The sequence below is a fragment of the Lissotriton vulgaris genome, chromosome 2_1 (assembly GCF_964263255.1).
Source record: "Lissotriton vulgaris chromosome 2_1, aLisVul1.2, whole genome shotgun sequence".
In the NCBI taxonomy this organism is placed as follows: domain Eukaryota; kingdom Metazoa; phylum Chordata; class Amphibia; order Caudata; family Salamandridae; genus Lissotriton; species Lissotriton vulgaris.
This window is the reverse complement of record NC_141687.1, coordinates 1,403,963,987-1,403,985,555: the sequence shown is the minus strand read 5'-3', so window position 1 is coordinate 1,403,985,555 and position 21,569 is coordinate 1,403,963,987. Positions and strand designations below refer to the sequence as shown.

At 44.4% G+C, this 21,569-nt stretch overlaps 1 protein-coding gene across 2 annotated transcripts in view; it reads left to right on the top strand.

The window, feature by feature from the left end:
• Positions 1-4,125, top strand: part of POU2AF1 (POU class 2 homeobox associating factor 1) — a 221,103-nt gene extending 216,978 nt beyond the window's left edge. For both annotated transcript variants that reach the window (XM_086958843.1, XM_086958842.1), the window contains exon 5: positions 2,776-4,125. In XM_086958843.1, coding sequence (XP_086814969.1) covers positions 2,776-3,090 — 315 coding nt within the window. In that variant the 3' untranslated portion in view covers positions 3,091-4,125. The remainder of the gene's footprint in view (positions 1-2,775) is intronic.
• The last annotated feature ends 17,444 nt before the right edge of the window (positions 4,126-21,569 follow it).

Below are 21,569 nucleotides of genomic sequence, written 5' to 3'. Positions count from 1 at the left end.
GAGTGCACTTGTTTAATGGTTAATAAATATATTCCTTCCGCAGTTGGGACACGAAATATCATTGGAAAATGACTTTTTATCTTATTTATTTTTCCCACAGGGATTATTCTTTTTTTTTTTTTTTTTTTTTTTAAAACCTTTATTGATAAAATAAGGAGATACATGCGCAAGCCCACAACCGTCATGGCCGGCCGCAAAGACAGTCAATAGAAACAGGAGAACCGTAGGCCAATCTACAATCAGGATATTGCAAAGTACACCAGACGTGACCGTGGGGTGCGCAACACAGGATATGAAGTTTTCATTTTTAAGTTTAGAAGAAGAGAGGGGGCTGCAACAACAAGGACTGCACACTTTACATGAAGGACACAAAAGAAACAAGGGGGACGCACCCCATTTACAATCAGAGGTAGGCTATGACTACAGCAACTATATAGTCTAAGCAGCCGCCGCGGCAAGACTGGAAAATAGACAGCATTACAGAAAGCGACATTCCCAAGTATGACCCCAGAGAGCCCATCCCCAAGAAAAGGAAACAGAGGTTAGTTGAGATGACGGAAAAAGAAAAAAGGTGCGAGACCCAGAGACAGCCAACCCTACTAAAGAGGAAAGAACCCTCCCAAAGCCGGAAAAGAGCGATAGGGACCATTGAACAAAACAAACTAAAATAACAAACCCTCCCCCGCACCCGCCACCCTGCACCCCTGTAATGGCTACGGCCTAACCCACTAACAGCGTGCCTGTCGCCCCGGAACTGCCCCACAGTAGGGAGAAATATAAGAAGCGGAGGAGGAGAGAAACAGACCCGTTCCCGGACACCCTGCGCCCCCCGCCGGCAATCAAAACATAAGAGCACAAGGGGTCATCATTGAGCAGGATATGCACAGTCGGGACTACTGCGAGCGGAGCGTAGGTAATAGCACGCATTAAACAGGATTGACTATAAAACAGTACATTCCGCCCCCCAAAGCAGCAATACCCGCTGTAGTAACCACGTTATGAAAGCAGCACTCCTTGCAACATAAGTCATAAACAAAAATGAAGAGCCAACCTATAGCGGTCCCTCGGCCTCTCCCTCACATAATCGTTATATCTGCACATAATGAGAACTAAAGCAGCAAGAGTCAGATCGAATTCAACAAGTAACAAGGGACAAAATCAACCCAATGCAGCAGTGGATGAGGCAACGTATCGCGCACCCCTCACAGTCCCCAGCTCAAAAGACGATGACCCGGAGGAGAGTCATTTATCCTTGTCCAGTCTTGCTTAGAACGCCAGATCCAGCAACATTACCAATCTCCAGCAAGTGCGACGGGCAAGACCTGGCACTGAAACAGACCTTCCACACTCCATGCAACGAGGTAACACAGGAGGACAACGTTTCAATGTTCAAACACGGCAGGAACAGCACCAGGATCTCCAGCAGCAGATCGTAGGAAAAGGGTCCATCAGTCAGATCCAGTCTAGCGCCTCCAGACTGTCCAGTGCATCCAATAGTACAATCACGGAATGTCGCGAGGCACAGTGTTTCCGACCCTTCAGCTTCAGTAGTAGGCGCCATCTTGAAGCATATGGGCGCCGAAGACGGCGTCTCGCTATGCATTAACGGGTCAGCCGAACTCATTCGCTCCACCGCGCGGATCACCTTGTCCAACTTGTCCTCCAGTAATCGGGCGCCCTGCACCAAGGTGTCATGGAGAGCAGCTAGGGAGGCCATCAGATCGCCAAGGTGCAGATCTGTTCCGTGCCCCCCGTGTACTATGTTTCCCTTCTCAATATTCGCACAGGTCAGAGCAGGGCTGGAGTGGGGCCGAGGCACAAGCAACAGGGCAGCGAGCAATGCAGCTCCACCGGCAGGGCCACCGAGATCAATTAAAAGGCACCGCTGGAGTAAGTTCAGGTTAAAGGCGGCTCGTATGAAATTCGGGAGCCTCCCGCCAGAAGCGGGACGAGTAGCAAAACACTTCTCGGCGGAGGACAAGTGAAGATCGTGTCTAACCATCCGTCTACACGGGGGCACAACGATAGCCTCGGTCCCCACACGTGCTCACAGTCTGCCAATTTGAGCCTTCCAGAAGAACTGCCGCTACTTGCCACTTCGGAGCTGACCGGTCCCTCCAGGTCACCAACGGCCGCTGTTATTCACTCGGGGACCAGCCTCACAGTCTGGCCGAGTCCCCGGTCTCAGGGCTGCTGCGGGCCGCAAACGTCGCCGACCATATCTCGCCTCCACAAGCAGGCACGAACCTCGGGACTTCAGCCTCGGTGATCGGACGTATTCATGTCCCCGTGCACTCCGTCTTGCCGCGTTAGTTCATGCAGGATGTGGTCCCGGGAGGAGATGGTGATCGGAGCCGAGGGACTAGGAGGCCATTTCGGTCGCCTGCGTGGCTCCCCCCCCCCCCCCCCCCCCACACAGGGATTATTCTTGAAATCTACTCATTAATTGTTTTACTGATGCGTGTTACGCATGCAGTAGTTTCTTTGTTCATGGCATTTATATTGGATTCTTGTACTGTATTTTATTATTATGAAATGATGTGTTCTTTTATGGCTGGCCACAGACGAATAAAGATTTTATGAATGAATGAATATGAGAGAACTAATCTAAACTCTAATTTAATTGCATAGCAGAATATTTATGTTGAACATGAAAAAATGTAAATGCATAACCTTCAGTTATTTATTTATTTATTTAGTTAATGTGTGCTACAAACTCAGTTGTCTCAAGGGCCAGTTTGTAACCTGACTATTGCTTTTATGTCTTCTTCTCAGTCAAGAAACACAACTGCTGTTGTACCTTCGTTGGAATTTTCAGAACAACAAGCACCCATCACGTATTTCCAACCTTATTACCAGCCTATTGCAACTCTGCCAGCCACACCTCTGCAGTACCAGTCTCCTCCAGCTATGGTTACCGGGCCACAGTTTGTACCATTCCCTTTTTCAATACCTGATCCAGCAGCACCACTGCAGTTAGATGAAGCATGTAGAGGGGACAGCTCGATACCAATTGAAAAACTGCTGGAGGAAAATGAAGACAATGAAACATATGTTTTAAACAGTGCCCTTGCTGTTGGGGGATTTTGAGAAAGGTTGGCATATTGATCAGGCAGCCATTTTGAAAATGAACACCACGTCTTAATGCACTCAAGACATAGTTGAAACTGCATCATAATGGATACAGAAATGTAAGGAACTTTCCAAGTACATCATATTAGTTTCTCTTTTAGCTTTACAAATACTGTAAACTTGCTTGCTGACACATCTACTATAAATATGTTGGTGAGAAACCAGCATTTAATATTGCAAAGGTAGTGGATCCACCCTGATCTGTGTAATTATCAAAACATATTCAAGTTTCTCATTAGACTGAAAATATTTCTTTTTTTTAATGATGGCATTCCAGTCTTATTCCTCTTTCTTATTCTATGAGATACTGTATTGTTGGCTCAACATTGTCCAACATTGATGTATATATGACAACGGACTCCAACGTTTCAGAATAACAACACAGGTATGAACGTGTTCTTTTTTAAAATTAATTGTTTGCAAATATATCCTAAGGAGAAAACTTGCAGAAATGTGATGAAAGTGTCTCTCTTGGTAGTCAGAGTAAAAACATGCAGTGTGTTAGGAAGCCTGTTGTCGACACTAATGTGCAACCTAAAGCATACAGAATCTACTGTAGTGCCGTTTAACTCCCACTACGATATTGAAAATGTTCGTTCCCTGGTGCATTATTTTCCCAGAATATATATTATTGTTTCATTAATTTTTATTCAGCGAGTATTGTACTCTCTGCTAACGTTCAGAAAAACGCAAGGAGCAGGATAGCTAATCAGCTACCCTTCTTTATCCTTCCCCAAAGCACCTGTGTTCACGCTTTCAGCAGCCTGTGAATGGCCAATCACAAGTTGTCTTCCATCAGAGAGTAGGTATAATATTGTAAGATCATTACAGGAGGACACCTTAATTCTTATTTCTTGCCATGTTCAGTATGTCGAATTACCCCTTTTTTGTCTCCAATAAACAAAAAGACCTTACTCAGCCCAATTCTTGACGTAACAAATAGTTTGCAAGTCTGCTTTGTCGAAAAATAAATATTGATTTGATTAAACAAAATGAATCAATATGTCACTTTTCTTATCCATTCATGGCACAAATTAGTCACCTTAGGGACAAAAATAAATTATTTTCACCATTTGCTTATTATTCCTTAGTGTGTTTACAGTCCTGCATAAGCATCAATGGCCTGGTTAATCACTCGGGGAAACAAAAGTGACAGATGGACTGCTTGAACTAATCTCAATCACTGACAATTATATTGAGCTGCCATCCAGTCCATTGTTTTTTCGCCCACCATGTCAGGTCAGAGAGTTACCAGCATATGCCCTCCACCAGGCATATCTATTAGAACCAATCTGCACCATATTGAACCCAAAATAGACTGAAATAGGTATTTGGGTATTTGAGTCCTAGTTCAGGCAGGACCTGAACTGGCAGTTAGGGCTAGACCGTTTCTATTGGAGCAGGCCAAAAACGCTGATTTGTGAATGGGTTGGACCTGCCAGAGGAGGCATGGTGGGCAGAGACACAATGAATTAGCAGTGGCTGAGATTAATTGAAGCACGGTTTCGTTTTCCTAAGTGTTAAGGGCATGCCCAGACTTCGGTCCCATGATCACTGTGCCACTGGAACCAAGCTGCACCATTTTGACGATACCCAAATAGATTGAGCTCCTGCCCCGAGTAAATACCAGTGGCTGAGATTAATGTAAGCATTCCACCCATTACTATTTTGCGTTCCCTAATAACCACTTTTATGTGCAGTTAGTTTCCCCTTGTGCTTGCTGTCCCCAATCTTCAAATTTCTCTTTTGTTCATGTTCACTTCTAACCCCCTCACTTTGGAACACTCTTCCCACAGATTCTCTGTCCTGCCTCTATCTGGTCCCCTTTTTGTTCCTCTTTTAGATACCTCCTGCTTGCATCAGTTTTTAGAATTTCACCCATCAGCATGTTGCTACTAGTGTTATATTTATTTTAGCTCAATGTGCAGTATTCCATGTAACTATGTGCAGATGTTTGGCGACAAATGCTTCATAAATTCTATAAAAAAATATATATATATTCCATTGATTATGTACAGTGAAGATAACAAAGTGAGCCAAGTCTAGTTCGGGATTATGGGTCAGATTCAGAATTGGTGAAAAGTGACGGCTATCCTGTGTGCATTATTACAAGTGCATTATATCCAAATGCACTTTAATAAGGTGGACAGAGGATCTCTTGCATTTGTGGCAGAGAACCCATCCGATGAACTCTAAATCAGGTACTTGATTTTTCCATTTGATTGCTGGAAGCTAAATTGAAATTTCCTTCTACCTTCATTAAACTGATTCTATGAATTCCAAAACATGAAATAATTTCCAATACACATTTCGATGGTGAAAGCCCAATAAAATAACTTCAAAGATTTTGTGGTTGGAGTTTGAAGAACTGCTACCCCTAAATATTCTACCAGGAAAAAAGTGTTATGCCTTTGGAATTGAAGGTCAAATCACCTGAGCTCTAAAATTTGAGGTGTTTTAAGTTCGAGTAATGTTAGTTGGGTTATGCTATTAAATGCCTGATTCGTTTGATGCATAGAGCCAAAAAGATGCAGGTGCGAGTCCTGAAATAAAAATGTTTTTTAAAAGCTTTGCCTAGGTTTAATTGACCTAATCAACATCAAATTACCACGATTTTACAGATCTTGAATTGTTCTCTTCATTGTTCTTGACACAGTTTCTATATTGCTGTGTGCAATGGCCTATCTTTCCATACTAGTTTTATACTTTGGAAATACCTGTATCTATAAACTTTATGATATTAGTAACAGTAGGAGAGCAAATTCGTACCCCTAAATTTCGACACCCCAAAAATATAAACCCTAAAATGTTGCCTTATCTGATTCTCCCACCTGTTGCATTGCACATTAAGGCACCCTTTAAACATCAATTAGCAGAGTAAAACAGTTCAGATACATAATGAGGGCACCTCAATAAATGAGTTCTAGTCAGTAAAAAGTTAAATGGTTTTGTTACAAAATTCAAATAAGAAGCGATTCAAGGTAATGCCATAATGGCTTTCGAATGCAAAGTATACAGACTATTCAAGATTAGAATTATTCTAAGTCCCAAATGAGCAGTAAAATCAAAATGAAGTTGAACAATATCCCTAGTAAAAAAAGAAAGTCTCCTGGCTCACCCCCAAAATCCAGGGGTTCAAATGCATAATTATCGCCTAACAAACTAGAAAAACTTTGAAATGTTCATGCTGTGAGTACAAGTATCATTTCTTTAGCAAATAAGAACACAAGGAAAGTTACCCATCATTACCTTAACACATAGGCAGTATCCATATTTTAAAAAATGTATTCAGCACCATTTATCCAGAGATGTTCTAGCTAATATAAAACATTTCAATAATATAACTTTCAGCGAATAAATGAACTAGTGTGCACAACAGAAGGCAATGGAAGAGACCCTGATAATGTGATGAATTGCAAGGGAACAGGCAAAAGCTCATAGAAAGCAATGCAGAAATAAACCACTGAGGAAGAGGGAAGCAGTACAGACCACTGATACCAGGTGCGTGTGGAAAAGGCCACTTTATTGAAACAAGTGCACATTACAAAACAACCTTGGCCTTAGCCTTACAAAACTGCAACTTCAATATACAAAGATAATCCTATGGTAATCTACCCCCACCCATATCGTATCCTTTTCTCCTTCATAACAACTTAATACATCAATATCATATATGATCCAGGGCGAGCCAAATGTAACTGAGACCTCCTACCAACCTTTCCCTCTTTCCTACATCTAGTAATGTCTTACCCCAATGAAAGTTCCTACCTAACCTTAAACTTCCTGTCTGGTCCAGTCATGAACTTGCCTACCCGTTCCCTTTCAACATAAACTAATGGTGCCAACAACTATAAACTTGGATAAACCATGGCACCTTCTCTGCCAACTAGAAAAAGGGGGAGGCTGTGCCAACACTGCACACCACTTTTTCTGCCACTCCCCACCAGGGTGACACCGCTAACATACCGATCTTTCTGCCTACTTGTTTAAGCAAATTAACCAGCATCAGCTTAATCTCAAACAGATAAAGCTCCATACAAATGAATGACAAATGCACACCATTACCAACAACAGAAAAGGCGTTACTGGCTTTCCAACTGGCTGTAAAACCTTCTCCATCCCAGACACTGCCCTGGGCTGAATTGCTGACCCCTAGTGAACCGGGCAAAGCCTGGGATCCCGATACCGCCTAAGCAGAATAGTCCTACCCTCGCTCCTTTGATCTGTTTTAGACTTCCATGACATAATGCCCAAGAAAAACGCAAACTCATTACCTGCTCTGCAGACTCTTGGAAGGATGCTCATTACTGCACTGAGACTATCCAAAGTCAGCAGCCTCATTTTAGGGATACGCTGCCCAGCTTTCCTGGCCCAGCCTCTAAAATCCTCTTACCCAGCTAGCTCGCCAGTGGACGGGGTATAACCCCAAAAAAGCTTTTCTATAAATGCATTGCCCACCAATTCACCAGAAATAGTCACTCTTGACTCTTGGCTGTCCTTTTACTATGAGGCACATTATGAATTGAACTACATCTTCTGTTCTATTCCAACCCTCAACCTCCTTCTGGTCCCACTCACCAGGAATTCCGACAAGATCTGGTCATAAACTGTCCTTGTCGATAATTACTAAAGAACCTGCTACCAGCTGAAGCATCCTCTCTCTCCTAGTGAGCAGAGGTCCTGCGGCATCCTTGTCCATACTCTGTGTGCTTCCGTGGCCAGCCCATGGAATCTCTCCTACTGTGAATGAGACAAAGCATTACCGATGTCAATGCCCACACCCAGCACATGCCTGGCCCTAAAAATGATATCAAGGTGTAAGCATTTTCAAACAAAAGCTCTCAGCAACTTCAACAACTGTGCATCCCTTGCTGACTGCCTATTCAACACCTGCACTACTGACATGTTATCAATTCTGAAGAGAACTTCTTTATGAGACAACTGGTCACCCCACTGTGCTAAGGCTGTAACCAGGGAGAAGAATTCCAAAAATGCAATGCTATGGCCACCCTGCTTCCACTCTGGGGGCCACTCCTTGGCACAACAATGCCCTTGCCAAAAAAGGCCAAAACCTGAAACCCCTCCTGCGTCTTAAAATATCTGAGCCAGTCGATGTCGGTCAATGCTACTATGGGAATCCCATTAAAGGCCTGTAGGATGGATTTCCACATCCGCAAGTCCTCTTTCATCACTGCCGAGAGCCTGATATGATGATGTGGCAAAGGCAACCCTGCAAATGACATGCCCAACCGTCAACAGCATTTTCTCCCTGCTCTCCACTCTGAGGCAAATTTCAAATAGCCCAACAGGACCTGTACCTCCTTTACAGTGACATTCACTTTGCTTAACATTGCATCTAAAAGCTGTTGCATTATATGTTTTTTCTCCTCAGGCTACCAGGCCTTCATAGCCCATGAATCTATCTCAATTCCCAGAAAAGACAATAACCTGTTAGGACCAATTGTCTCCACCAGTGTCAATGACATACCTATGACACCCATGAGCTCCTAGAAACTTACAAGGGCACACTGGCAGTCTGCAGAACCATGTTTTCTTCACCTCTGGGTCTATGAGCCAAACTAAGATCTCCCAAGTCAGTCCCCCAAAGTCCCCCAAATCCAGTGTTGACCTGTAGAAAAGGGGAACAGAGACCCGGTGTGCTGGTAAAAATATTAAAGTGCTGAGCCTTCCTGAGTGCCTCTTTCTCTAACGCACTATCCAATTTCATCTCCGCTAGAGTACTCGCCTGCGCCCCTGAGGTGGTATGTCTGTGAGTATCAAGCCCCCCTGACCTACATCTCTGTTGACTTCCCGACCCTGCCTTTCTTACCCTATTATATATTGTAACGGGGGCTTGACTGCCATGGAACCTGAACTGCTCCCTCCCGGGCTGGAAAGGCACCAGCCATCCTCTCCCACACCATCCCATTCCTCTTCACTCCATTCTAGAAATGCTGCTGATACTGTAGGGGCGAAAACCTTAACAGGACTTATCTGGACTTCCGCCTGGTGGCCGGCTGAATTGGGCACTGTCCCCGCCCCGGTAGACTCAGTTAAAAACTTGGGGATTCACCTGGACTCTAACCTTGACTACACTAAACATGTTAACAATATTGTTGGCAAATGTTATGGCATTCTGAAAGTCTTGAGGAAGATCCTCGACTTATTGCCTCCCAACTCCAGGAAAACAATGGTCCACGCATTAGTTACCTCCCATTTAGATTATGGGAATTCCCTCCTTTGTGGACTCAGTCAAAAAGGCCTTATACAGCTGCAACGCGTTCAGAACGCTGCTGCTAGGCTGGTTCTGAATCTCCCTAGGAGGGTGTCTGGGAAGAATGCCCTGCGCAGCCTACATTGGCTCCCTGTTAGGGAGCGCATCAAATTTAAAACTATGTGTATCACTCATCGCATAGCTCATAAAAAAGCACCTTTGTATCTTCAGGATTTGCTCCCCATCTATCGTCCCTCACGCCATCTCAGGTCAATGGGCTGTATGTTACTAGTGGTCCCTCGGATCCACAGAGCCAGGATGGGGGGTCGGTCGTTTAGATATTTGGCCAGTAAGGACTGGAATGACCTGCCCATCGAATGGAGGATGGAACCATCTGAAGCAAGGTTCAGACAGAAGCTGAAAACCTTTCTTTTCCCCAAAGCTTATTAGTGTAGTTTTTCTTTCGGCAGTGCCTTGGGCTGTCCCTCTGCTAGCCGGCGTTGGGAGGATTACTGGGAGTCTCAGCGCGGGGACGCACTGTTCTTTGTGCAACCATGCGCTTAATAAATGTTATTAATAATAATAATTAATAATAATAACAGGGATGCCCGCCCCAGCCTCCCACAAAGCCGAATCATTAGGTCTGTGGGTGCCCCTTGCTGCAGAAATGTTCAGTAAACTGTCTCTCCTCTCCCACTTCTCGTCAGCCCATTGCTCCCTCACCCCTTGCAGCACCCTCTCCAGCTAACTATCACTGCTCCATTCAATTGTACTCAACCTCTCATTCTGCCCCAGGCTAGTGACTGCTTCTTGATCTCTACATGACAATTCCTCCTCTTCTGCCATAACCTGTGCAGAAACCTCCCTGAAATTCATAAAATCAGGCCTACTAGTAATTTCACTGTGCACCGACTCTCCAACAGCCTCCTCACTCTACATAGCCCCTCCCACCTCCCTAGCATCTCGCTGCAGCAGGGGATCTTACTCATGATTGCCTCTCATGGAGCCCAGCTTCCCCCTCCCTTTTTGCGAGTCCGTGGGCACGCCTGCGACAGCCCTGCCCCTTCCCACTAACCGCAAGTCCTCCCCTTGCCTACAGGAGGCCTGGCACAAGCTCCCAACTGACGGGCGAGGTGTGCGCTTGTCGTGATGCTCCTGTGTTTCCTCAGCGCGCTCCGCCCGGCATTAAAGGGCTCATGGCCCCAATGCCCATGGCGGTCTCCCTCTCTGGAGCAGCCCTCCTTGTACAAGAGCAGCCCCACCTATCCCCCTGGGTATGTGGCTGGTTTTCTGGTGTCCGGTGCAGAGGTGAAAAAGCAAATACCACGACCCACCCCTCTCTGCTTTCCGGACGAGGCGACCGCTGGCCTTTGGTGTCCCTTTTTCCAATAAATCGAGGCACCAGGTCTCTGACAAAAGCTTCACCGCTTGGGCAACCAAGTCTGCCTGAGAGACACTCGCTGCAACCATCATTGGTAAATATGCGTAACAGAAATAGACTATCCTGCCAAGAAACTGTACTCCTCCGAAGCACAGAGCTTAAAACCACTTGCAAAAATCTGCTAAGAAGTACCAGCCACCATGTCGCCAGACAAAATGGTGGCTGGTACCGCACAATGTAACTTTTCTGTGCCCTTGGTCTATGCAAGTAGCCCAAAGTTAGCCCAAACCCCGAGCAGTCGTCAAACTGCTCCACTTCCCTAAATTACCTGAGTGGCAGATTTGCTCTGGTCTGCTGACCCCAAAACCTCCATTATGCATGAGTGAGTAACAGAGATGACTTCCATTATTTTTAAATGGAGTGTGACTGGAAAATTATGGTTTTGAGAGGGTGGGCAGAAGGCCCTACCCTACCAGATTTTGAGGTGGGTGGTAGGTTCCGAGGGAGAGGGATGCAGGGATTGGCCCATGGAGTGCGGTGGTGGGGTTTCCTAAGGTTTTGAGGACTGGTGGTCTGTTACTGGGTGCCTTTTTAGTTGGGTACACCCCAGTTGGCACAGAGATAGAGTCCGCTTTTTGCTTATACGACATTTCTGGCAAAGGATGTGGCTGAAAGTGTAAGGTTGGCCCTGCTCGTCCTCCAAAAGGCAGGTAGGATTGATCAGCTTTCTGAGGGAGCCCTGAAGAAAGCAGGTTTAGCTGGGCATGAAGGCCTGAAGGGGAGGTCAGCGGGAGTGGCGGCAGTGGCCGTTCTGCTATCACAGTTGTGCTTACAATTTTATCTGTGGAAATAGATATTTATCATTTAGTGTGTCTAAATCGTGCTATCGAAATTAGCATAACATCAATGCCATGCATTCACCAACACACTCTCCTTCAGTCTGCCTGATGGGTATGTCTCAGTGTCTAGCCTGCTGAAGACACAAGGCACGGACACAGTTCAGGTTAGAACAACACTCGACATCCTCACTATGCGGCATTAAGTACTTTGATTTCCAGCCATGCCCCAATGTGACAGCATGTATACTCTGTGACACACCCACAATCAAAGTAAGGAAGAACCAAGGATGTGCTCCATTGGTGCACGTTAGTCCAGGATATTTTTAAGATAGAGCCTGATTTTAGCAGCTTGAGATTGGGGTAGTAATAATGGTTAAGGTATGCAGCTAGGGTAGTTAAACAGACCAGTTTAAAATTTGCAGGGAGTTTGAGCCCTGTGGGTGTTCCCATTTTTGTTATTTACCCGTACATGCAGTAGGAGTCTTCTGGTATCTTGCATTTAACTTCATTGTCCGTTCTAAGATGGTGCCAGTGCTTGCTATATTATTGATGAGCACGCAACGAGGGTCATGTGATCGGGAAACGTCAAGACGTGCATGGAGACAGAGCGCGTCGTGTTTAAATAGGAGAGATCTGCCCGCGAACGGAGTGCCGGGTTGAACTACCATTTGGAGTCCGTGGGAAGGGCGGTAAGAGTAAGGTGGCTGAGAACGACGGTGGCACTAGTGCTGCTGCCCCTTGGAATAGTTAAGTGGCTGTGAATGAGGGTGAAGTTAAATGAGCTCTATCTCACTCAGTTACCATATTTAGGGAGCCGGCAGTGGCTGGGGCATGGCTAGAAATCAAAATACTTGATGCTGGGAGGGCGGGATTTTTGATCTCTAGTTTACCACTCCAGATCTAAACCCCGTTCAGGTCGACTAAATCTTTATTGCCTGTCATTGAGGAAAGTAAGTGCATCTCATACCAGGTGAGTCTGACTAATAATGGGCTCGACTCTGAAAAACCACATACTACTTCTAAGTTTCAAAGGTTTATTATAGAGTCAATGATAACTGCAAATACAGGCATCTCAAAACGAGATTCAAAAGATATAAAGGCACTAATACAAACATGTGTTCTCTAAAGGCTCTTAGGCGCCCAAAGAATACCACTAAAACTAATTCCAGAATCATCAGAGTTGCAAGAATAGACACAAATTGCAATCTATCCGTCGTTTACAAAGGAAGGAAGGAATCAGGTTAGGCTGTCCCTACTCTGTACTGGATGGTATCCTTACTTAACAAAGTCCCAACCTATCAAAGGTGTCAGCTGTGAATGACTTCCTAAGAAGTTCACCCACTCTTAGTCTTAGGTGAAAAACCTATGATCTCCAGTCATGACCCCTCTCTGCCTACCCATCCGCTCTCTGAAAGGTCCCCAGGCATCTGCTCTCTCTCCCCCCAGGGGTGCTGTCCCTAATACAAAATCATAATTACAGTTGAAACGCCCCTCAAGAGACGCCCCTCACGTGGTGTCGGTTCTGGCTTTTTCCATGATGATCTTCCTTTGGGCCTCGTGTTTAGCGTTGACCTTGCTTCCCAGGCTTCTTCTCCAGCTCGCTGATACCCCCTAAACATTCCTGAATCCTCCTCCATGTCTGTACCAGTCTCCTCGAACAGAGCTCTATTCATCAAACTTTTGATTGGAACCCCCCTCGCACCTGCAGACAGACATCCGCAACTTGGATCCCAATTCTCATAGACTTCTAACAGAAGTTTGCAACTTATTTCTCGACACAACTCGACATGTACCAGCACGTGCAAACCAGAAAAAACCTTTTTCTCTCTTCAGGCCTACAACCCTTCTCGCAGAGGTTCTATTCTCTTCAAATCCTTTCGAGAACTAAAATAACATGTTAACACCTTATTCTTTAATTATGAGAAACACTTCTATGGAATATAAATCTAACGAATAAACAGAATTACTAAATAACGTAGTGCAATCCATGTCATGTGTAAGTGTACATTTCCAATCTTCTTTGCCCTGGCCATGAGGCCTGTTCCCTTCTATGCTTTGCAGCATGACATTCCTCCATTAGCAACTACATAACATGGATCCTGATTAATCACGTCTAATATTTCTAAGCATTTCCACACATTTCTATTATAGCCCATACTCTATAGGGGCTTTATATCTCTACTAAAACACTCTTGAGTAAGTACGGATACATCTTCTCATTTCTCAAGTTACATTAGCTAACTTTACGCCATGGGCTTGTACATATGGCGTATACATACGTTTCATTCAAATTGCGCTCTCTCAGTTCCCCCCTTTGATAACCTCTAGGGGTCATCACTAGTACATCAATTTGAAAGTTTCATACAGAACTTGTTGCAAGGCTCCCTCTTTTTATCGTTTCTAGAGCTCTCAGACTCCTATACTGGTGATCTTGCATAGCAGCTAATCTCCGTTCCTGTTCTCTCCTGGATCTCTCCAACCTATTTGATCTGTACCATTGGTACGACCTCACCAATCCCCACAATATGATCACACAGATCACTATTATGATGATAGGCTTCAGTATATACCATACAAAGCTCTTCCCTATGTTGGCGAACCAACCTCCAACTTCACCCATTCCATGACCCACTTTTTCCCAAACATTTACTTTAGTTAGGTCTTCGATCTCTTTGTGGATGTTAGTTATGTTCATAATGACTTTCTCAAGGGGTTTTGAATTGTCTGGAATGTAAGTACAGCATTCCTGGACCCTCAAAGCCTTACAGACTCCGCCCTCCTTGGCTAGCAGAACGTCTAACGCAAGACGGTTCTGAAGCACCATGGCCCTTATCGACTGCATCTCTCCTTCCACCAGCATTAAGGATCTAGCAGTACTGGCAGACAATCTGTCTACGACTGTTGCCAGTCTCCTAATCTTGACATCATTGAGGATCAGTCCTAAAATAGGAAATGCAGCGCCAAATACATCTCCAACTATTTCCGCATCCCCTAGGTCTCTTCTTCCTCTTGTTGAGACCTTGCCCTCTATGATCTCCAAGTCTTGGGCATGGTATATTTTGGGGAAGACAATTGCCAAATACCATGATCCGTACCAGTTATCAGGTAGTCTCACGTAGGCATTTCTTCCACATACAAAATATACATTTGGAATCACTTGCATTCCTTTCAAGAAGTCCTTTGTGTAATATTCTAATCTAAAAGCATGTTCACAACTGACCTCCCCTACGAATACATTTTCGTAGTACGTTTGGCTTCTGTGAAGGCATAACTTCCCTTTCTGTGTTCGATCCAAAGCTATTGGACCACTACTACCCTTCCTTTTGTGTGCTTTCTCCTCCTCGGTCCAATCTGTCTTCCACTGTCCTGATTTTTTCAGAATCTTTTGCCTTCTGTAACGATCATCCACTTGCCCTATAAACTTCTTCTCGACTTCTGACACTTTGCAAGTCAGGTTATTTCTGCGGGCATGTGAAGTATCTAAAGTATCCCAAGGAATGAAAAATTTCGCCAATCTGTCTTCACTCTTATAGTAGTCCCATTTATTCATTTGTTTGTAATTTGGGACTTCTGGTAACACTGAATCATAATTAGAAAAATAGTATTCAAAACTATCTCGTCCGTAAAATTTGCTAAGCAATAAACTACATGTAATGCCATAAGTCAGTGGGAGGTGATGATATCTAATGCCCTCATCCACAGACGCAGGCAGTTGCATACGCACATAACAATCCTTGACCTCCATGGCATCAACATACTCATATAACAGTTTGGCATAAGCATTTGACCTATAGTCGCCCTGGGACTCATCCATATGTAACCTACGGGTTTCTGCTGCTAATAACGCTTTCTCCTGTATGGTTTCCCCTTTCTTACCAGCAGCAGTGGGGTTTGGTGTCACTACAGATTTTTCGTCTGGTACCCTTGCCTCACTCTCGTGTCCCATCACATATGATACAGTAACTACTAAAGCTATAAGAAATATCACTCCCACTATTAGTGTGCCTATTATACATTTGGCTCTGCGGTTCGGATTACCGGCCTCCATGTTCTTCAGACAGTATGATTCCTTTCTCCTTTTCAACACAAAGTTCTTTCTCTTTGAGTTTCTTTACAGTCTCTCTTGATCCTTCAGTCTTTAGAACCACACAATCGGAAGCTGGCAATCTCTTTTTGCAAAGTCTTTTTGAACTTTAACACAGACAACCCTAGCCCTTCTCCGTCAACTTAAAGGAAACCCCTAAGTTTTCTCTGCTTCCACTAGGCGCTAGGTTATATTCTCACTCTCGTTTATTTACAAAGTCTTTAAGCATCTACAATGAGGCTTGAACCCGCGGCTTGGATAGCGTAGTTCAATATTTCCAAACGAAGAATGTGATCTTCATGACTTGTTATCGTTGTTCCGAAGTCGGGGAATTGTAATTCGGTGAAGAACATGTGCTTTAACTTGCTTAGGTAGGGAGGGTTGGGCATTTTGAACGTTAGTGACCCTTCTGTTTCGACTCCAGGCACCAACAGCTGTACTTCTACTGTGATGATGGGTTCAGTGCTGGTCACTATCACCGCCCTTATTCTCCCTGTAGCTCGTTCCCAAGACATCTGTCGCCAGGTATGTCCACTCAGGAGTGGCGTATCTTCTGCTAGGCACACGTACTCTCCTTGACCTTCTTGGATCTGCCGCTTCAGAGCCCAGAGCGCCTTCGTCCAGGTCTGAGTCTTCGGATATTGGAGCAAGGGGTCTCTCTGGAGTTGACCTCAGGCTTGACCTTCTCCTTTGCGGCCAGCTGGCCTCTCCATGCCTTGCCCTCCTGCTTCTTGACCTGCTGCTTTGCTCGTGCTCACTTTCAGCTTGGCCAGCGTCTGACTCATACTCCCAGCTACTTCCTCCTTCTGTAGCATCGTCGGTTTCACTATTGTACTGACCGTCCTTGGCCTGGTCAGACACGCTCCCAGCTTCTACTGGCACCTCTACAGCTTGGCTGGCCCCCTCTATGGCTTCTCTGTCCACAGCTGGACTTACATCCAAGAGAGGAGCTGTTTCTTCCAGAGGTGCTGGAACTCTCCGCGTATGGGACGCGTGGATCCAGTTGGGAAGCCCTCCCACTTTCACAGCAGTATTCGATGTTAGGATGATCTGGTAGGGCCCACGCCACCGGACATCTAGGCAGCTTCTTCTGACGTGCTTTTTGACCAGTACCCAGTCTCCAGGGCACAGGTCATGACACAAGTCCTGGCACGACGGGACCTCGGCAGCCTGCACCTGAAGGGACACAGAATGAATGGCATCAGACAGACCCTTACAATAGTCCAGGATCATATCATCTGTGATTTTCAACAATGCTGCAGTTGGTACTGATGGCAATCTCATTGCCCTCCCCATTAACACCTCGTGTGGTGATAGTCCCGTTCTTCTGTCTGGGGTACTACGGATGCTCATAAGAACTAGTGGCAGGGCATCAGGCCAACTCAGAGACGTTGATGAACACATTTTGGCAATTCGGGACTTTATGGTGCCATTTATCTGCTCCACAATTCCCGAAGCTTCTGGTCGATAGCTACAATGCAATTTCTGGTCTATGTTCAGGGCTGCACAAATCATCTTCACAAGTTCGCTGTTAAAATGTGTTCCCCTATCTGATTCCAAAGAGGCCGGTACCCCGAAGCGCGGGATGAGTTCCCTAAGCAATAACTTGGCTACTGTGAGGGTGTCACACCTGCGTGTAGGGTATGCCTCGACCCGTCTGGAAAATATGCAAACGACCACCAGGACGTATCGAAGGCGGTTGCATCTTGGCATTTCAATGAAGTCCAGTTGCATCCGATTGAACGGACCCCCAGACCTCCCTATGTGACTCAACGCAACTGGTGTTCTTTTTCCTATGTTCAGCTGCTGACAGGTCACACAACGCTGGCACACTGCTTCTGCTGCTACTCTAAATTTGGGGTTGTACCAAGTTTGTCTGAATACCCTCAACATAGCGTCTCTCCCTAGGTGTACTGGACCATGTATTTGTCTTGCCATTGGGCTCACCAACTCATTTGGCAACACTGCCCTTCCATCTGCTGAAACCCAAAAGTTTGTTTCGCCCATCACACATCCGGCAGTTTCCCATGTCCTTTTCTCAAAATCGGGTGCATTTTCTTGTATACATTTTAACTCGTCCCAAGTATCTACGGTTTCCAATATCATAGCTAACTCAGTCCTTACATTTATTCCACCCACTTCCACCTCTGTGAAAGAGTACCCTTGTTCGGCACAATAACGTGCAACTTCGTCAGCATATCTATTGCCCTGTGACACAAAGTCTGTGTTTCTGGTATGTGCTGTACATTTCACAACGGCAATAGCTGCCGGACATTGCAAGGCTTCCAACAATAAGCGTACAAACTCCCCATTTCGAATGGGTGAACCTGAAGAGGTCATGTAACCCCTTTGAGACCACAATTGCCCGTAATCATGAACTACCCCGAAACCATATTGGCTATCGGTGTATATGGTGACTCGAATTTGGTTGCTTGCCAGGCAGGCACGCGTCAATGAAACAATTTCAGCTACCTGAGCGGAGTGTACTCCTTCCAGGCATGCGGCTTCCACAAGTCCAGTAATTGTACAAACAGCATAAGCTGCTCTCAACTGACCAACATCGTCTCTTACACATGAGCCATCAACAAAGAAAACTTCATCAGGGTCAGTCAGTGGCTCATCCACGATGTCGGGTCTCGGTTTGGTGCATAGTTCAGTCACATCAAGGCAATCGTGATCTGTACATACATCCTCCTCAATGTCACTTGGGAGTGGCATCAATGTAGCAGGGTTCAAAACAGAGCATCTCTTGAGGGTCACGTTCTCTGCAGCAAGAATGACTTGCTCATAGCGCGTGAGCCTGCTATTGGTCAGATGCTGTGTTTTGGTCCTGTGTATAGAAACAGGGCAGCCCAATAGTCCCCAAGGAACTGGGTAAATACTAAATGTAAAAATGTACCTTGAGGAATTATTTCAACTTATTATTCAATCTTTACCAAGTCATATACATGTGCATTGATTCAAATAGACATAGGAGTCATGGTATCAATCATTTTCAGTTTTATATAGTATTACAAACGATGAATAATTGGCAACAATAGAAAAAAAGGCAACAAAAACGACACTACTACATTCAATATACTTCCGGTAGTGTGTTATACTGTTGGTGTAGTATGTATTATACACATATATACATAACGTGCTCCTGAAGCCTCAGTCAGCTCATTCAGTACATTTTTTGTGAATGCTGTAGTTCATATTTATGACCAAACAGTATAAAGGCGTCAACGTTTCGGTCTTTAACACACGATTTTCACCAAGACCATCCTCAGGACTGTATGTTGCTCAAAATATGTACAGAAATATACAATATATACAATATATTAGATCCTACTCCTAATGTCCAATATAATTGATTGTCTGCTAACACTACCCGTCACCACACCCAGTGTGACTACACATCATTATCTATATAGATCTAATACTCACTATGTTACAAGTTGGGGATCACCAGTCTTCATAAACCATTAAAGACCATCCAGTTTCAGCGTGCTCCTATATAAACAACAAGTATATACACTAAGCATATGCCTACCCAGCAAACCACATCACTACGGCTGCTTCAATCTGCACCTGAACTACTTATAACTCGAGTTCTGCTTACCTCCTCAAAGTGATAGAAACAACTCAGTAGCGACCGGGTATTACTCCTTCGTATCTTATCTCTAGTGTGATTCCGATCTATAATACAAAAAACGGGGGAACATCCTCCATGAATCCCAGAGAATTAACTACATAACCCTAACTATGATGAGCGCCCACTAGCTAGCACTTACTTGCACACAGTGTAACCAACAGGACTCAACTTCCTTCCGTCTCCGTTAGTATGCCGGTTCCCTCTGTTACCGGAAGAGACTAAACCAAAGTCGCGTGCTCCGCGCATGCGCAGATCGGTCAAGCTGCGCTAGCACATGAGGCGGCCATGTATAAATGGTGCTAATATTTAGCCCATCATGTACATATAGATACCGGTTAACCACCAGATATATTTTGAGCTATTATTCAATCACTTGGCCAGATTCTAAGTCTAACTAATCAATTGTGAAGCAGGAATGGGAGCGTATTGTGAATGCCTAACTCTAAAATAATAAAAAGTGACTATATTACAGTGAAGTGGGGGAATAAATCGGGAACACAAATATACGAATATTAAACTTCTATGTGTAAACACAGGTGAGTTCAAATACTCGGGTGTCCACCTCACTTAAGGGACCAGTCAAAGAAAACCACCATTCATGTTGAAACCACAAGATCACAGATAGTTAATCAGAATACATTGAGAATTGATTAGAGAGTTGCTAGATTATGCCATTCCACATACTGGTTGAATCCCTGAACCATCGTCCTACACATCCATATCCATCTATTCTCTTTCATTGTTAGCAGACGATCTACATTGGTCCTTCTTTTCGACCCCTTAATGACCTCAATAACAAACCATTTCATGTCCTGAGGTCCATGTGACTTTTCGATGTAGTGTTCCACTAAGGGTGCTGTCAACACTTTACATCTAATTCTTGATTGGTGCTGGGTTATTCTTTTTCTCACTTCTTGGGTCGTCTTACCGATGTATGCTAAGCTACACGGACATTGTATACAATAGATGACGTTCTTAGTCAGGCAGTTAGAGTGATGTCTCAGTACAAATTCTTTACCATTGAGTATACATGATTTCGTAACGGTGGTAGTGTCACAAGCCACACATTGTCCACAAGGGTAATGCCCAACTATAGGTGTCAAACCCCACTGACTGTGTATAGTATTAGTCCGTGGTTCCCTGTATGTCTTTACCAAGTGATCACGCAAATTCCTAGCCCTCTTGAAAGCAAAGTAAGGACATCTTAGCTGCAATTCACCTTTCTGTATTAGATGCCAGTTTCTTGAAACAATCTGTTTGATCTGGTTAGATTCAGTTCCGAAGGTGGTAATACAGGCAATGGTATTGTCTGTTTCTCCTTTCTGTTTGTTTTCATCCAGAAGTGTAGAACGGTCATAATACCATGCTCGCTTAAGAGCTCTCTTTACCAACCTATTAGGATATTGTCTGGCCACTAATTTCAGTTGTAAAATCTTTGCCTCCCTAAAATAATCCTCCCTTTTGGTACAGTTACGTTTGATTCTCAAGAACTGACCAAAAGGGAGGTTATCCCGTAGATTCCTAGGGTGGTGGCTAGAATATTTTAAAAGAGTGTTTCGTGACGTAGGTTTGGTGTATAAATTAACCACCAGACTGCCATTATCATGTCGAATGTTTAAGTCAAGAAAATTTATAGATTGGTTATTATATTCAATAGTAAATTTCAAATTAGCGTTTTGTTCATTAAGCCATCTATGAAATGACAATAGATGATCCTCACTACCTTCCCAAATCAAACAAACGTCGTCTATATACCTTAGGTATTTATTGATGTGTGCTCCAAACGGGTTGTTGTTGTGAATGTTCTTATCCTCAAAATCTGCCACATACAGATTGGCTATATCTGGTGCAAAAATCGCTCCCATCGCCACCCCTTTTCTTTGACCATAAAAGTCATCGTTAAATAAAAAGTAGTTGCATTCAAGGGCTATTTTTGCACATTTAATGACAAAATCCACCGGTACTTGTATGGGGCAGACCTGTGTTTCAAGAATTTTTTCAAGTATGTCCAATGCTTCTCTTTGCGGAATATTGGAGTACAAACTCTCAATATCCATTGTAACAAGGATGTTATTAGTGGGGTCAAAAGAAATGCCTTCCAAAGCATTTATCACACTTATACTGTCTTTTGTATATGACCGGGTAAGTAGTACAAAGGGCTTAATAAAAAAATCCACATACTCAGCCAAGGGTTGTAAAATCGACCCACACCCCGCAACAATAGGTCTTCCGGGGGGGTGATGCTCGTTCTTATGGATTTTCAGCAGTATATAAAATGCCGG